The sequence below is a fragment of the Balaenoptera acutorostrata genome, chromosome 17, assembly GCF_949987535.1.
Source record: "Balaenoptera acutorostrata chromosome 17, mBalAcu1.1, whole genome shotgun sequence".
Classification (NCBI taxonomy): Eukaryota; Metazoa; Chordata; class Mammalia; order Artiodactyla; family Balaenopteridae; genus Balaenoptera; species Balaenoptera acutorostrata.
Window position 1 is genome coordinate 1,782,800 of NC_080080.1, and position 13,479 is coordinate 1,796,278.

At 58.6% G+C, this 13,479-nt stretch overlaps 1 protein-coding gene across 1 annotated transcript in view; it reads left to right on the top strand.

Moving 5' to 3' along the window:
• The window catches only part of TSNARE1 (t-SNARE domain containing 1), a 131,887-nt gene that overhangs the window by 24,907 nt on the left and 93,501 nt on the right, over positions 1 to 13,479 (top strand). The window contains 4 exon segments of the mRNA XM_057531654.1: positions 5,285 to 5,410; positions 11,502 to 11,651; positions 12,751 to 12,978; positions 12,981 to 13,253. Coding sequence (XP_057387637.1) covers positions 5,285 to 5,410; positions 11,502 to 11,651; positions 12,751 to 12,978; positions 12,981 to 13,253 — 777 coding nt within the window.

Below are 13,479 nucleotides of genomic sequence, written 5' to 3' on the forward strand. Positions count from 1 at the left end.
AAAAAATCTACAAACAGTAAATGCTGAAGAGGGTGTGGAGAAAAGGGAGGAATGTAAATTGATACAGCCACTATGGAGAACAGTGTGGAGGTTCCTTAAAAAACTAAAAATAGAACTACCACATGACCCAGCAATTCCACTACTACTGGGCATATACCCTGAGAAAACCATAATTCAAAAAGAGTCATGTACCACAGTGTTCACTGCAGCACTGTTTACAATAGCCAGGACATGGAAACAACCTAAGTGTCCATCAACAGATGAATGGATAAAGAAGATGTGGCACTGTATACAATGGAATATTACTCAGCCATAAAAAGAAATGAAATCGAGTTATTTGTAGTGAGGTGGATGGACCTAAAGACTGTCATACAGAGTGAAGTAAGTCAGAAAGAGAAAAACAAATACCGTATGCTAACACATATATGTGGAATCTAAAAAAAAAAAAAAATGGTTCTGAAGAACCTAGGTGCAGGACAGGAATAAAGACGCAGACATAGAGAATGGACTTGAGGACACGGGGAGGAGGAAGGGTAAGCCGGGACGAAGTGAGAGAGTGACATGGACATATATACACTACCAAATGTAAAATAGATAGTGGGAAGCAGCTGCATAGCACAGGGAGATCAGCTCGGTGCTTTGTGAGCAACTAGAGGGGTGGGATAGGGAGGGTGGGGGGGAAATGCAAGAGGGAGGAGATATGGGAATATATGAATACATATAGCTGATTCACTTTGTTATACAGCAGAAACTAACACACCATTTGTAAAGCGATTATACTCCAATAAAGATGTTAAAAAAAAATTGGGGTTTGAGCTAGATCAGGGGATGCCTGGCACAGGGGCCTCCACCCCCTCCCCTGGGCCCACGGTAGACGCCTGTCATCCTCCAAGGCCCCCATGGCCCCGCACAGGTCCCAGATGTCCTCTCTACAGGACACTCCAGATGCGGGGCCGGTGTGCCGGGCAGCCTGGTCTTGAGTGATGTCCTTGCCTTCATCCTGGGGTCTCCGAGCTGCTTTGGCTTCCCCAGTGCCCCGCATCGGAAGCCACTTTGGTGGGCCCGTGGGTGGTGGTCAGTGGGGGAAGTGCGGGTCTAGCTTGCGGGCTCTCGTGCGCGGGCTGGTGCACGGTGTCCTCCTGGCCCTCAGTGGGCAGCAGCCTGGGCCGCTCAGCCTCCACCTGGAGTGGCGTGGGCGGGACTGGGCATCAGTGTTGCCTTCTACCTCGCCCTCGCTGGGGCAGCGCTGCGGTCTCTAAGCCACGCAGGTCAGGACCCGGAGCCAGGCCGCTGGGCCCAGAGCAGCATCGGGGGCAGGTCTGCCCCAGCAGCTCCCCTGCAGGCGGGCGTGGGACCAGGTGAGCCGAGGGCGGCCGCAGCAGGAGGGTTCGGGCAGTGGGAGAGGCCCCCGGGCAGCTCTCCTTCTGCCCTGCCTCCTTCAGGGAGCCTCCCCATCGCCCCCGCACGCCTCACACGGAGTGGGCCCTGAAGATGCCCTGGCGAGGCCTCCTGGCTGCTCTCGGTCTGGGTCAGGTGTTGAGGCATGAGCCCCCCCCCGCCCGACCCCCAAAGTCCCCTTGCCCCTGACCCCTCTGCTCGTTTTGGCTCAGTGAAGAACAGGGAATTCACTGAGCAGTGGAATAGCACCCTCTGGAGTCAGGGCCGGTGCACCTGCAACCTCAGCGACATGGCCTGGCCTTCTGTGTATTTTCCGGCCTGGCCTGTGGCCGGAGGAAGGCTCTCCGTGTGTCTGGGGAGGGGCTGGCGATGACAGTGGGCAGGCAGCAGCCCACGACACCCACCTGGGCTCCAGGGCACCTGGAGAGCTGGATTAACCAGGGTTGTGTTTGTGCAGGGGAAGGGGAGGAAGGGCAAGGGAGGGGTGGCAGGGCCGAGCCCCAGGGTCGGCGCGGGGCCTGGAGAGGAGAGGGGACACGAACGGCTGAAGGACGGCGACCCGGAGGTGCTGGGGGTGGGTTCGGAGGGGCTGTGGCTGGAGCTCGGGCCGTGAGGGTGAGGTCCCGAGCGCTGTCAGCGGGGACGAGGGCTGGGTGAGACTGAGGGAAGGTGTGGAGGACGAGCACGAGGTCCTGGAGGAGGGGAGGTCCCTGAGTTGGTGCAGTGGTTCCCCTGCCTATGGCCAGGTGCTGAGGCCCCTCCTGGGGATGCAGGCCGGGGCGGCAGGGGCTCTGGGCTCGGCCAGGAGGAAGGCTGGGCGCACCTCCCTCTGCGGACCCGTGCGTCCAGCAGGTCCCCGCTCCTCGTCCGGCCCCCGTGGTTCCTCTGGGCTAGGTGGTCTGGGACTCCCTCCTGTGGGTATGGGGGCCGCAGGCCCTGAAGTGGCTGCCCCGGGGGGAGGGCAGGCCGGCCCGAGGGCGGCTGGATACCAGGCTCTGTTAGCCCTTTGGGGCTTGTGGGTGTTCGGGTGGGCGCAGTGGAACGGGGGCCCGGAAGCGTGGGGACAGGTGCCTGGAGGGTGGCCGCCTCTTGTTTGACTTCCCACCCTCCCCGGGGCTCCCTTCCCGGTACCTCCTACAGGGAGGAGACTGGGTCCTGGCTCAGGACTGGGGGGCACCTGGCCGGGTGGGGCGGGCCCGGGAGTGGACCCTTCAGGGGGGAGGACGCCTGCTGCTGCCGTCAGGCCCGTCGCCACGGCTGGGAGGGCCTCACAGAGGCTCCAGCAGGAGCGAGGTGCCGGGCGATGTGCAGCCATCCGGGCAGAGGTCAGCTCGTACCTGCAGGGGGGCTGCGGGGTCCCCGTGCCCTCCTCCTGCTCTGGGTTTTGGGCGCACCTCGCGGTTTCTGGTCGGCTCAGGCCTTCGGGAGGCTGAGGGCAGGAGGAAGGAGGGACAGCTGTGCTGCTCTCGCCTGTCCGGCCTCCAGGCCTGGCCCTCACTCACCGCCGCCGTCCAGTGCCACGTGTGGCCCCGTGTCACCACGGGGCACAGGCTCACAGGTGAGCTCCTGAAGGCCACTGATTGACGCCTCACCCTGATCTGCTAAGGGCGGGCGCGCTGCCCCCTGTTACAGATGAGAAAACAGGACCAGGGGCTGAAGTGACTTGTGCAGGCCCCAGCTTGGGAGGACCGGCTCTCCATCCTTGGGGGGGTCCCTTCAGCTTAGTGAGGGGGGCAGGGCCCATTCTGTGGCACCCCCGTCTAGACAGTACCGTTCCTTGTCTGCTGCTGGGAAGGTCGGCCCTGGTCTTGGGGTGCCCCGGCCTCTGAGAGACCCAGGCCGGCAGGAGAGAGCTGCAGGCAGAGGTCACGCCCTGCGTGGGAGCCCATCCGGGCCAGAGACGGCCCTGCCACAGCCTCAGCGCTGGCCCTGGGGCTCGGCTTGTTGGCCCCCAGCCTGAGCCGTGTCCGGGTGCTCCCTCCAGCCCCGCGTCCCCTGGCATACTGCTGGCGGGCCGCTCCTCCCCCGGGCCTGGGGCTTTGTCCTGCAGGCAGGGCTGCACTGCTGGGGGTGTTCCCTGGCACCCGCACTTCCTCTGGTGCCTGGGGGACAGGATCTGGGCAGTCTGAGGACAGACGGCTCCCTTCAGGCTGCTGGGGGGCGGGGGGCTGACGTCCAGGGCACAGCCTGGCGCCAACATGAGCCAGGGGCACGAGGCTGGAGGAGGCTGGCAGCCCTGGTGGGCGGTCACGGAAGCCGCTTGGTAGGAGGCCTCCCGGGGAGCGGGCATTGCTCCCTTGGCCTCTGCCCGGCAGTTTGGAGGCAGCCTGGGGCTGCCCTCGGACACCACAGCCCGGCAGCATCCGCCCGGCCCTCTGGCCTGGCCCTGCTGCAGCTTCCGCCCGCCCTCTGGGCTGCCAGCGGCTCCCTCCCTCTTCCTTGTTTGGGTCCTTGCTGCCCCCTGCCTGCCCTTGTGGCGGGGGGGGGGGGGGGAACCTTGGTGCAGAAGTCGGGGCATGAACTGGCTGTGGGCGGATGGGCGGGAGGGGTGGGGAGGAAGCTGAGCGTGCAACCTGGCACGTGGGGAGCCTGGGGGTGGGGGTGGGTGCCTGTGAGCCACCGGGGCCGGGCCTGCTGGGCTCCAGGTCCCCAGGGCCTTGAGGCCCAGAGTCCTGCCCGGTGGCGTTTTGTGTTCCCAGACCAGTGTCCTCGGGCTGGACCGAGTCTTTGTGGCCCAGCGGTGGGATGGCCTCCATCTCCCAGTTCCTGAGCAAAGGCAGAGGCCGTGTGAGACTGCAGGTTAGATGAGGTGGCAGGCTGGGGACTTTCCCTTCTCAGACCAGGACTGCCACGACCCCTCACCTGCCTGGACAGCGGTGGTACTCCCTCGGACTGTTTTTGCCTCTCAAGCAACAGGTGCCGTTGGCTGGGCCCCGCAGTCCCTTCCAGTTGCCCGCCTGTGGCCGGGCGCATGGTGGGCTTGGGCTGGAGGGTCCCTAGTGCCGCCCCCGCAGCCTCCGCCAGTCCCCCAGGTGGCCGTGGGACCGCCTTACACTTGCTGTCCCTCCCGTCTTCCCAGGGCTGCCCTGCCCCTCCCTTCAAACCGTGGCTCTGCGGCTTGGCCACCTGCTCTCTGCTCCCGGCTCAGATCCCGCTTGAGCTGCTGCCCTGGGGACCCGCCGGTCTGGGGCTCTGCTGTGCCCCCAGGGTCTCTGAAAGCTGCTGTTGGATCCCTTGTCGCCTACTCGATGCTCAGGTCCCCGGGGCCAGGGACAGGCCTCCTTGACCACGTTGGACACAGCGCCTGGTGCACAGTAGGTGCACGGGTGCACCTGTGGAACTGGGCCGAGTCCTCCTGGGTCCCTGTGCCTGCCTGGGGTCTGCATGGCCGCACAGGACAATGATGGGGCGGCCTTCCAGAGATCTGAGGAGATGCTGGGCCCCCACCTGGATCTTGTCTGCTCAAGGCAGACACCCCTGCAGCCCGCAGCTCTTGTTTCCACACTGATCTTTCTGGAGGATGATCTTATTGGAATTTTTCAGATTAAGCTTTGATATTTTTATGTTACCCATGCATGAAGTTTATGACGTAAAGAAGCGCTACATGGTTAATTCAGAGAAAAGTCACCCCTAGCCGCCCTCCTTCCTGTCCCGAGTCAGCTGCTTTGGATTCTTCTAGTAGATCTTTGATGCTTTCCTCTGAATAACACACTCGTGTCACTACTGCTTGATTTTTTTTCAACATTTAGACATTATTTGTTGACTTGCAAGGTGAGGGTGCAGCAGAATCAGACTCCTAGGTGGGGTGGGCGGGGCCAGAGTGCATCCTGAATCCCAGCGCTAAACCCTCTTTCCTCCCTCCCTGCCCCGGTTTGGTTTCTTCCAGCTCTGCAGGAAGGCGGCGGCCCTGCCTTCTGTGAGAAGATGTCCTACGGATCCATCGCTGGCAGCGGCGGCCTGGGGAGCCGCGGCCCTTTTGGGGGGCCCTCCGCACAAGGCTATCAGCCCCTAGGTAAGGACAGTGGCTGGCAGCGTGGACGGGTCTCCAGTGTGCTGTGTTGGTGGCCGTAGATGGGTTCTGTCCTGGCCGGCGCTGCCTGTGACCCGGGACCAGGGGTGACCCTGGCCCTGGGCTGGGCTGGCGCCGTTGGTGTTGGGCTGAGTCGGCACCAGGAGAGAGCAGAGTGGGAGAGGCTGCTCTGCTGTGGGGTGGACTTGGGTGTCTGCGGTCATCCTGCGGTGGCCTGCGGGTGCTTGGCAGATGGCTGAGTGGGTGACAGTGTGGGGCAGGTGTTGGCGTGCAGTGCCCAGCGCGGGAACTGAGGCCCGCGGGGTGACGGACGCCGTCCTGGGCTACACTGAGCGGGATCCGCTTCTAGGTTTCCGGGTGCTGAGCCCTCACCCCGCAGGCTGACTGCGCAGTCTGTTCACTCGCCGGCTCCCTTCCCTGGGCGAAGGGGGTTTTCGGCAGGACGTGTGGCTTACATAACTGATTTCGTGTCCTTGGGGGTGCCGGGCAGATGTGCGACTCAGTGAGTGTGAGTGAGTGTGCATGGGGACTTTAAACGTGACGGTGTAAGGCTTGGCGACGCAGATTCCCAGGTGCCTCCCCTGGATCCCAGTGCCTTCCCGTCACCCCTGGGCTGTGGGTTACGGCTTTCTGGCTCTTGCTTGTGGTTTTGCTGCTACATGTCAGAGTCTCACACAGACCTTGCGAGTCTGTGTGTTTTGGGACTCTGTACGGTTGAATCATTCTGCAGTTTGCTGGTTTTGCTGCTTTGCCCCCGAGTCACTGCCGTTCACGTGGCTGCCCTTCCATCTCCCTGCTCTGTGGCGCTGGGTCGTGTGCGTGGCCATGGCAGGCATACCTGGTCCATGGGCAAGGGGCTGTTAGGGCACCTGTTTTGGGCCCTGTTGTGTGGTGGTGCTGAGGACCCTTGGACGCTGGCGCTGTCGGGACGGCCCAAGCGAGGGGTGGCCAGGGGTGGCCAGCTCGGTGGCTGGTGGTTGTGCTGACCTGCCCCTGCTTCCCATCCCGTCAGCACCAGACGGTGGTGGCCTTGACTGTTTGTCCGTCTGTGGGCGTGGAATGGTGTCTTCTGGTTGTAATTCACATTTCTCTGGTAACTAATGGGATTGATCAGTTTTTCGTGTGATCACTGGGCATTTGGGTCTCTCCGGGTAACTCTTTTGTGTATGTTTACTTCGAGTTTGTCTTGTTCTTGTCGATGTACAAGGTTTCTGGAGGTGAAACCTTTGTCCACTGTGCTGGCTTTTCATTATGGTGCTGCTGAGGAAAGCAGGTTCTTAATCACAACGTAGCTGAGTTTATCAATCATCCCTGTCATGGTGTGCACTTTCTGTTTAACAAATTCTATGATAAGGTGATAATGATTTTGCCTTTACTTCCTCTAAAGCTTGTATAATTTGTTTTTCATATTTAAGTCTTGCAGTCACCTGGAATTGATTTTTGTTTACGGTGACAGGTGGGGAGGGGAGGGTGGAGTGCAATACCACTTTTCTCTGTATAACAAATGGTCCCCGAGCCCTTGACTGAAAATTCCATTCCTTTCTACAGACCTGCAGTGCCAGCTCTGTGATGAATACAGTTTCCATACAGGTTCTTCTGGTCAAGTTTTCTATTCCTGTGCAAAGTTCCACCCTAATTTTCATACAGTTGTTGTAACTTTGATATTTTTTAGGGCAAGTTGCTCTACTTGTTTATCCTTAGAAATGACTTGGGTATTTTGGCCTTTTGTTGCTGAATAGATTATAGAATCCCCGTGTCAAACTTGGACTGGGATTGCTTTGCATCCACTGTGTTAACGTGTGAGAATCGGAATCTCTGTCATCACCAGTCTTCCAACCCATGAACGTGTAGGTCTTTCTGTTTATTGGGTCTTTAACGTCTTTCAATAAAGGTTTATAATTGTCTCCATGAAGATCTTACATATCTTCCATTAAACTTAACAAAATGAAAACATGTTTTTTGCTGCTTTTATAATTGGTACCCTTATAAATGGAATATGTTACACGTTCCAAGTCTTTGTTGCTGGTGCATGCACACACAACTGGTTGTTTTAAGAAGGAAAGTCCAGAGGTTTTATTTAATTTTTACCTCCTATTTTTTAACTTTCTAAATGTGAGATATTTCAAACAGAACAGTAGACGCAGTGATGTCATGAACCCGGCACCCGTCCACTGGGTTTTGGGGTGAGGGGCACCCCCCGTGGCCGGTCCAGCCTCGCCTGTGCCCTCATGACCCCCCTGCCCAGGGCATTTAGAAGGAAGCCCCAGACGTCAGCACATCTCCTGTGTGAGCATTTCAGCGTGTGTCTCCTTTCCGTGGCCAAGTGTCGTACAGATGCAGCCGTGGCTTCCTGCCCACCGGTGGGTTCCGGAGCACCACAGAGACGCGCGTTTCCACGGGGTCCTTGGGAGATCCACGCGTCGTAGTCGATGATGCACCTTTTAAGTCTTTCCAGATCTCTAGATTCTCGTCTATCTTTTCGTTTTTCTTTTTCCCCCTGAGTTTTGTTTCTTGAAGAAGCCAGCTTTTCCCTGTGGAGTGTAATTGACTTTTGCCCACTGACTTTGTCCTGCTATTTTGCTCAAGTCTTTTTATTAATTGTAATAATTTGTAGAATCTTGGGTTTTCTGTATAGACAGTGTCATTTATGAATAACAACAGTAGGTTCCTCTTCTATTTCAATGCTTTTACTTATTTTTCCTGCCGTCTGGAGCCGGCCCGATGCTCTAGTTCAGGGTTGAGTAGAAATGGTGTTTGTGTTCTGTGTGAGCTTTGGGACCAAGAGGACTCTGTGTTCCTCACAGGCGTCTGGGATTCTGCTGTAAAACTGCCACCCGGGCCTGGAGTTTTCTTTGTGGACTGCTTTGGACTGCCCGTTGCTCTCTCCATCTGTGAAGGCTGTCCAGGCTCTCTGTTTCTTCTTGGGTCAGTTTGTTGTGTTTTTCTGGACGTGTGTCTGCTTCTTCTAAATGTTCAAATTGACTGAAATAACGTTGTGCGTGGTAGCGTGTCACTGTCCAGTGGGACCCGGGCAGCACTGTTGTTTGGTCAAGGGCACGGCTCTGAGGGTAGCTGCTCTGGTTCCGACCCCCTGCTCTGCCGCGTTCCAGCTGTGCCCCAACCACCTGAAAATGGACCAGGTTAGGCTTCCCTCCTGTCGTGGTGGAGACTGAGCAAGTGAACACGGTGAAGCTCTGCTCCTATTGTTTTGATAACGTCCGTGGTACCTGGATCACATTCTCTTTTTTATTCCTAACGTTGTTTATTTGTACCTTCCCATTTTCTTCTTTTGTAAGCAATATTGACAGACCCTTGGCAGTTTTATAAACCTCTCCAAAGAGCTGACTTGACTTTCTGATCTCTATTATATGCTAGTTTTAAAATTTGATGGATTTCTGCCCATGTTTTTACTCTTTTCCTCCTTCTTTCTTTGAGTTGATGCTGTTTTATTTTTCTGACTCCTAAGCTGGATGTTTACCTCATTCAAATTTAGTTTTTATTCTTTTCTAACAAAAGCATTTAAGATTATAAATGTCCAAATAATTACTGTTTTAGTCGAATCTCACACATTAAAAAATATATAGTATTTTTTTTGTTAATGTTTAGTTGTAAATGTTTTATGTCCATTATGATTTCTTCTTTGACCCAGGATTTATTTAGAATTGTAGTTCGTCATTTCCCAACACGTATTTCTTTCTAATTGTCTTTTAAAAATGATTTCTAAGTTAATTGCATTTCTGTCAGAAAAGGATCTGCATCTTCCTGATTTGTTGACAGCTGTTGAGACCAGGGCTGCTTCTGGGATGCCGGTGTGATTCTGGGGGTGACCAGAAAGGCTCCCAGGGAGGCAGGGCTGGGCCTGCCAGCCAGGATGGTGGGGCCCCGCGGAGACCCCAGGTGTGGGAGCAGCTGCCATCACCAGTACCTGCTGTGTGCCAAGCACCGTGTGTTACGGGTTACTCGGGGACCCTAAAGTTAACTGTGAAGAGCTCAGAGTGGGCTCTTATCGTAAAATCCCATCGCAAATGCAGCAAAAAGCCAAGTGGGACATGACTAACATAAAGAATTCACATAAATAGAAGGAACTCCCCCCACACCGCCAAATCTTCATACAGATGGGCCAGATCTGTGAAGAGATCGGGATGGCTCACGGCACGTGAGAAGGCACTCAGCCTCACCGGTACCTGGAGAGGTGGAAGTGAACTTGGCCATTCTCCCATGGCCAGGCTGGGGTGGGCGGGGCGGGCTCCCCCGGAGGGGAGGGCACACGGCTCCCTGCCTCCAGACCGCGCTGCCTTCCCTCTCTCGGCCCAGCCACGCCTCTTTTCTGTTAGGGAATAATCAGAGATACAGGCAGAGGTGTTTGCCGCATGGGGGTAGGAGACAGAGTTCAGAAATGCCATCACCCCTCAGCCTGGGGAGACAGTGGAGAGAGCCGCGGTCCGGGGCGGGATGTGAGGCCGCCGTGGGGATCAGTTGTTGGAGAGTGCCGATGACCCATCCACAGCCCGGTGGGATGATGGACGGACATGGTGAATGAAACAGGCAAAGCCCCGTCCACGGTCTTCTAGTTGCGTGAGACCTCAGCCCCGAGTGTGGACAGTGTTTACCTAGGGATGTGTGGTTGCAAATGATCTGTATTGTTTTCTTTATAATTGTCTGTATTTACATGTAAATTGTCCCAGTCCCCCCACCCCCCAAAGTTCAAGGTTCACGTGATTCCGGAGGGCAGATCAGACTGGCCCCTCCATGGGTGTCTGGGGACCTTGTGGAGCAACCAGGGGGAGGTGGGCAGGGTCTGGACTCCTGGTGACCGGATGCCAGCGAGGCGAGGGCATCAGGTGGCACCTGGGCTGCCAGCCGGGCCTGCGGTCTCCCTGCTCCCCACGAAGCAGAAGGGTGACCCCATCGCCCGGGACCTGGGCGGCTGCACCTCCACCCTACACAGTGCTGTTGGGCAGCCGCCGCTGGGGCCGGGGTTCCCGGGCCTGGGGAGTGTCTGCCTGCAGGGGAGCCTGGGTGGGTGCCTGAGGAGGAGGCCCTGCCTGGAGGCTCCCCAGGAAGCCCCTGGGGAAGAGGGGAGGTCAGGCCCTGACCTCTTGCGAGATGGGCCCTGTCCTGGACCCTCAGACCCACAGACACACCTGACGTGGAGGCCTTTTCTGCGAAGGAGCTGCCGCTGTAGGAGCTCAGCGCTGAGATGGGCCGGGACCGCCAGTCCCCAGGACTTTGCCAGACTGTCGACGTGCTCAGATGTCTCCCCTGGAGCAGGCTTCTGGAAAGTGCCCTCCTCGTAGAGCCGGGCGGAGCAGGGCCCACGTACCCTCATGGGCTCTGGTGTGTAGCCTCCGCCTGGCACCACCGCCTCCGTGGGCCCCAAGGTGCCGCGGACAGAAGGCAGCTTGCTCACAGAGGTGTCTGAGTGTCTTCACAACGTGCGTCTTAGGGCTCAGGAATTTTGGCAAACCTGTCCAGGAAGTGTTTCTGAATAAATGAAAATTATCGAAGAGGAAACCCCACAGTTGCTCCTCAGCTCGGCAGCCGAGTGTCAGGGGAACTCGTTTTGTTTTTATTTTCACTTCCAATACACCACGAACAGTGTTTTTATAAAATACAGCAGTATGGTCCTGTGCTGGTGTTGCGGCGATTTCAAATTGCCACAGACGTTCCCAAGGCCTTATTCTCCGTTTTTGCCGCGTTGTTTGTTGCACACAGATGACACCTGTCAAAGGCCTGGCCTGGTCTGTGGGCCACACCTGAGGCTCTGCTCTAAGGAGTTTCGTACTGTTTTGGAATTACCTTTCAGAAGAACCTGGGTGCGGAGAAAGATTTGGAAAATCCAAAGTTCTGAACTGATTGCTCTCTTTCAGCAAACGGGGCATTCTGGAGGGTGTGGCAGTCAGGGAGGGCTTCCTGGAGGAGGTGGGTCTGAGTGAGTGGAGCTCTCAACATGGATGCTTGGAGGGCCTGACGCACCTGCTGTGCTGCGTGAGAGCCTTGTTCTACCAGCGGCGCCCTGAGCCACTCTGCAGGCAGGCGGGGCATAACCGAGACTGTCCCTTGCTGTCTGTAGAGTGCGCTAAATGTTGGACTGAGTACGGAATCCGTCATTTCCCCTGCCCGTCGCCAGAGAGCAGCCTGCAGGACCCCTGTGTGGGCAAGGACGGGGAAGGTGATCTGGGGCCGGCCGGTACGCCCAGAGGCCCGAGGGCCAGGAAGCGAGGTACTTCCGCTGGGATGCTGGGTCTGGGGGTCCCAGGGAAGGCCACCCAGAGATGACGAGCACTGAGGAGGCAGGGTCAGTGGGCGGGGCATGGACTTCCAGGGGCTCAGGCTGTGGGCGCTTCCCTGGTGGCGCAGTGGATAAGACTCCTTGCTCCCAATGCAGGGGGGCCTGGGTTCGATCCCTGGTCAGGGAACTAGATCCCACATGCATGCAGCAGCTAAGAGTTCGCATGCTGCAACTAAGGAGCTGGCAAGCTGCAACTAAGGAGCCCACGTGCTGCAACTAGGACCTGGTGCAGCCAAATAAATAAATAAATATTAAAAAAACAGACCAAAAAAACGGGGGCCTGGCCCGTCTCCACCCTCACCCCCACCAGCACGTCCCTTCCCCAGGGCCAGCTGATGGCGTGGTGGGGCTGGACCAGTGACAGGAGGGATGTTGCCAGGCTGTCAGGGCCCTGTGGGCTTCAGGGCCGAGGCTGACCCTGCAGGACAGAGTGAGGGGCTGGACCGGCTCCCGTGACCCCTTGGTCTCTTGGCCCCAGAGCCTGCATCCTCCTTGCAGAGGGGGCTGGCAGGGGAGTGTCGGGTCCTCGGTGTGTGCTTTAGGAGGACGCTGCGTGGGAGGGGAAGCCGAGGGCAGGACTCATGCAGCTGGGCAGGAAGGCAGGGGTCAGTGGCGCCCCAAGGGGTGGGTTCTTGGTCAGGGTGTCTGTGTGTCAGTGGTGAGTGCCGTCCCCAGGCTGGCCCTGGCCCCAGAGGGCCTTCTCCCTGTGGACAGAAGACAGCCGTCCCAGCCTTCTCACTCCTTTGCCCCTGACATCAGCTTCTGGAGGTGGGTAGGGCCGGGGTGGCCCTTCTTGGAGGTAGATGGGCACCGTGGCCTGGAAGTGAGGTCCATTGCCGCATGGCGCCCAGCCAGGCAGCCGCAGGGCCAGGACTTGGACCCAGGACTCTGGACAGCGCAGCAGGGAGGGGCCGGTGGGTGGGAGCCGGCAGCAATGCTCTGAATCTGAAGAGGCTCCCTGGGAGCCTCCACCGTGTCTGCCACCCCACTGGCTGGGGCCGTAAACACCCGCCTTTTGGTGCCTTTCCAGGGCCAGGGGTCTCCACGGACGGCAGCGGGACACCGGAGCACACCTCACTGCCTGCCGGCCCGAGGAAGGACTTGGCTGCAAGGGCCCATGGCCGGGTGGCGGGGCCCAGGGCCTCCCGGGCCCAGAAGAGGAAGCCCAGCTTCCGTCCGCAGGAGGCGGAGGTGCTGGTGGCCAAGGTCAGCAAGCACCAGCAGCTGCTGTTTGGCAGCGGGCTGCCGAGGGCCGAGCCGCCCGGAGGCTCCGCGTGTGCAGCCGCATCCGGCAGGCTGTGAGCGCGCTGGGCTACTGCCGCCGCGACGTCGCGGACCTCAAGCCCAAGTGGCGGGACCTGCGTGCCGTCGTGCGGCGCAAGCTGGGCGACCTGCGTGGAGTGGCCCCTGGCCCTGGCCCCGGCCCCGCCAAGCCCCAGGCCCTGGCCCTCACGCCCGTGGAGCAGGTCGTGGCCAAGACCTTCTCCTGCCAGGCCCTGCCCTCGGAGGGCCTCAGCCCCGAGCTGCCCAGAGGTGAGTTCATCGCCCAGCTCGGCCGGCAGGAAGCTCGTGGCCACTGAAGGCCGCGGCCCCTCCCCTTGCTCCTCCCTCCACGATCTCTGGACCCTTCCTGTCCTTCATCCCCTGCTCCTTCACTCACGTGCTCGCCCAGCCGGCCGTCGTGCACGTGACAGCGTCTAAACCCCAGGCATTCAGGGGGCTTGGCTTCCTCTCGGCGGTGCTCGTCCCCTCCCTCACC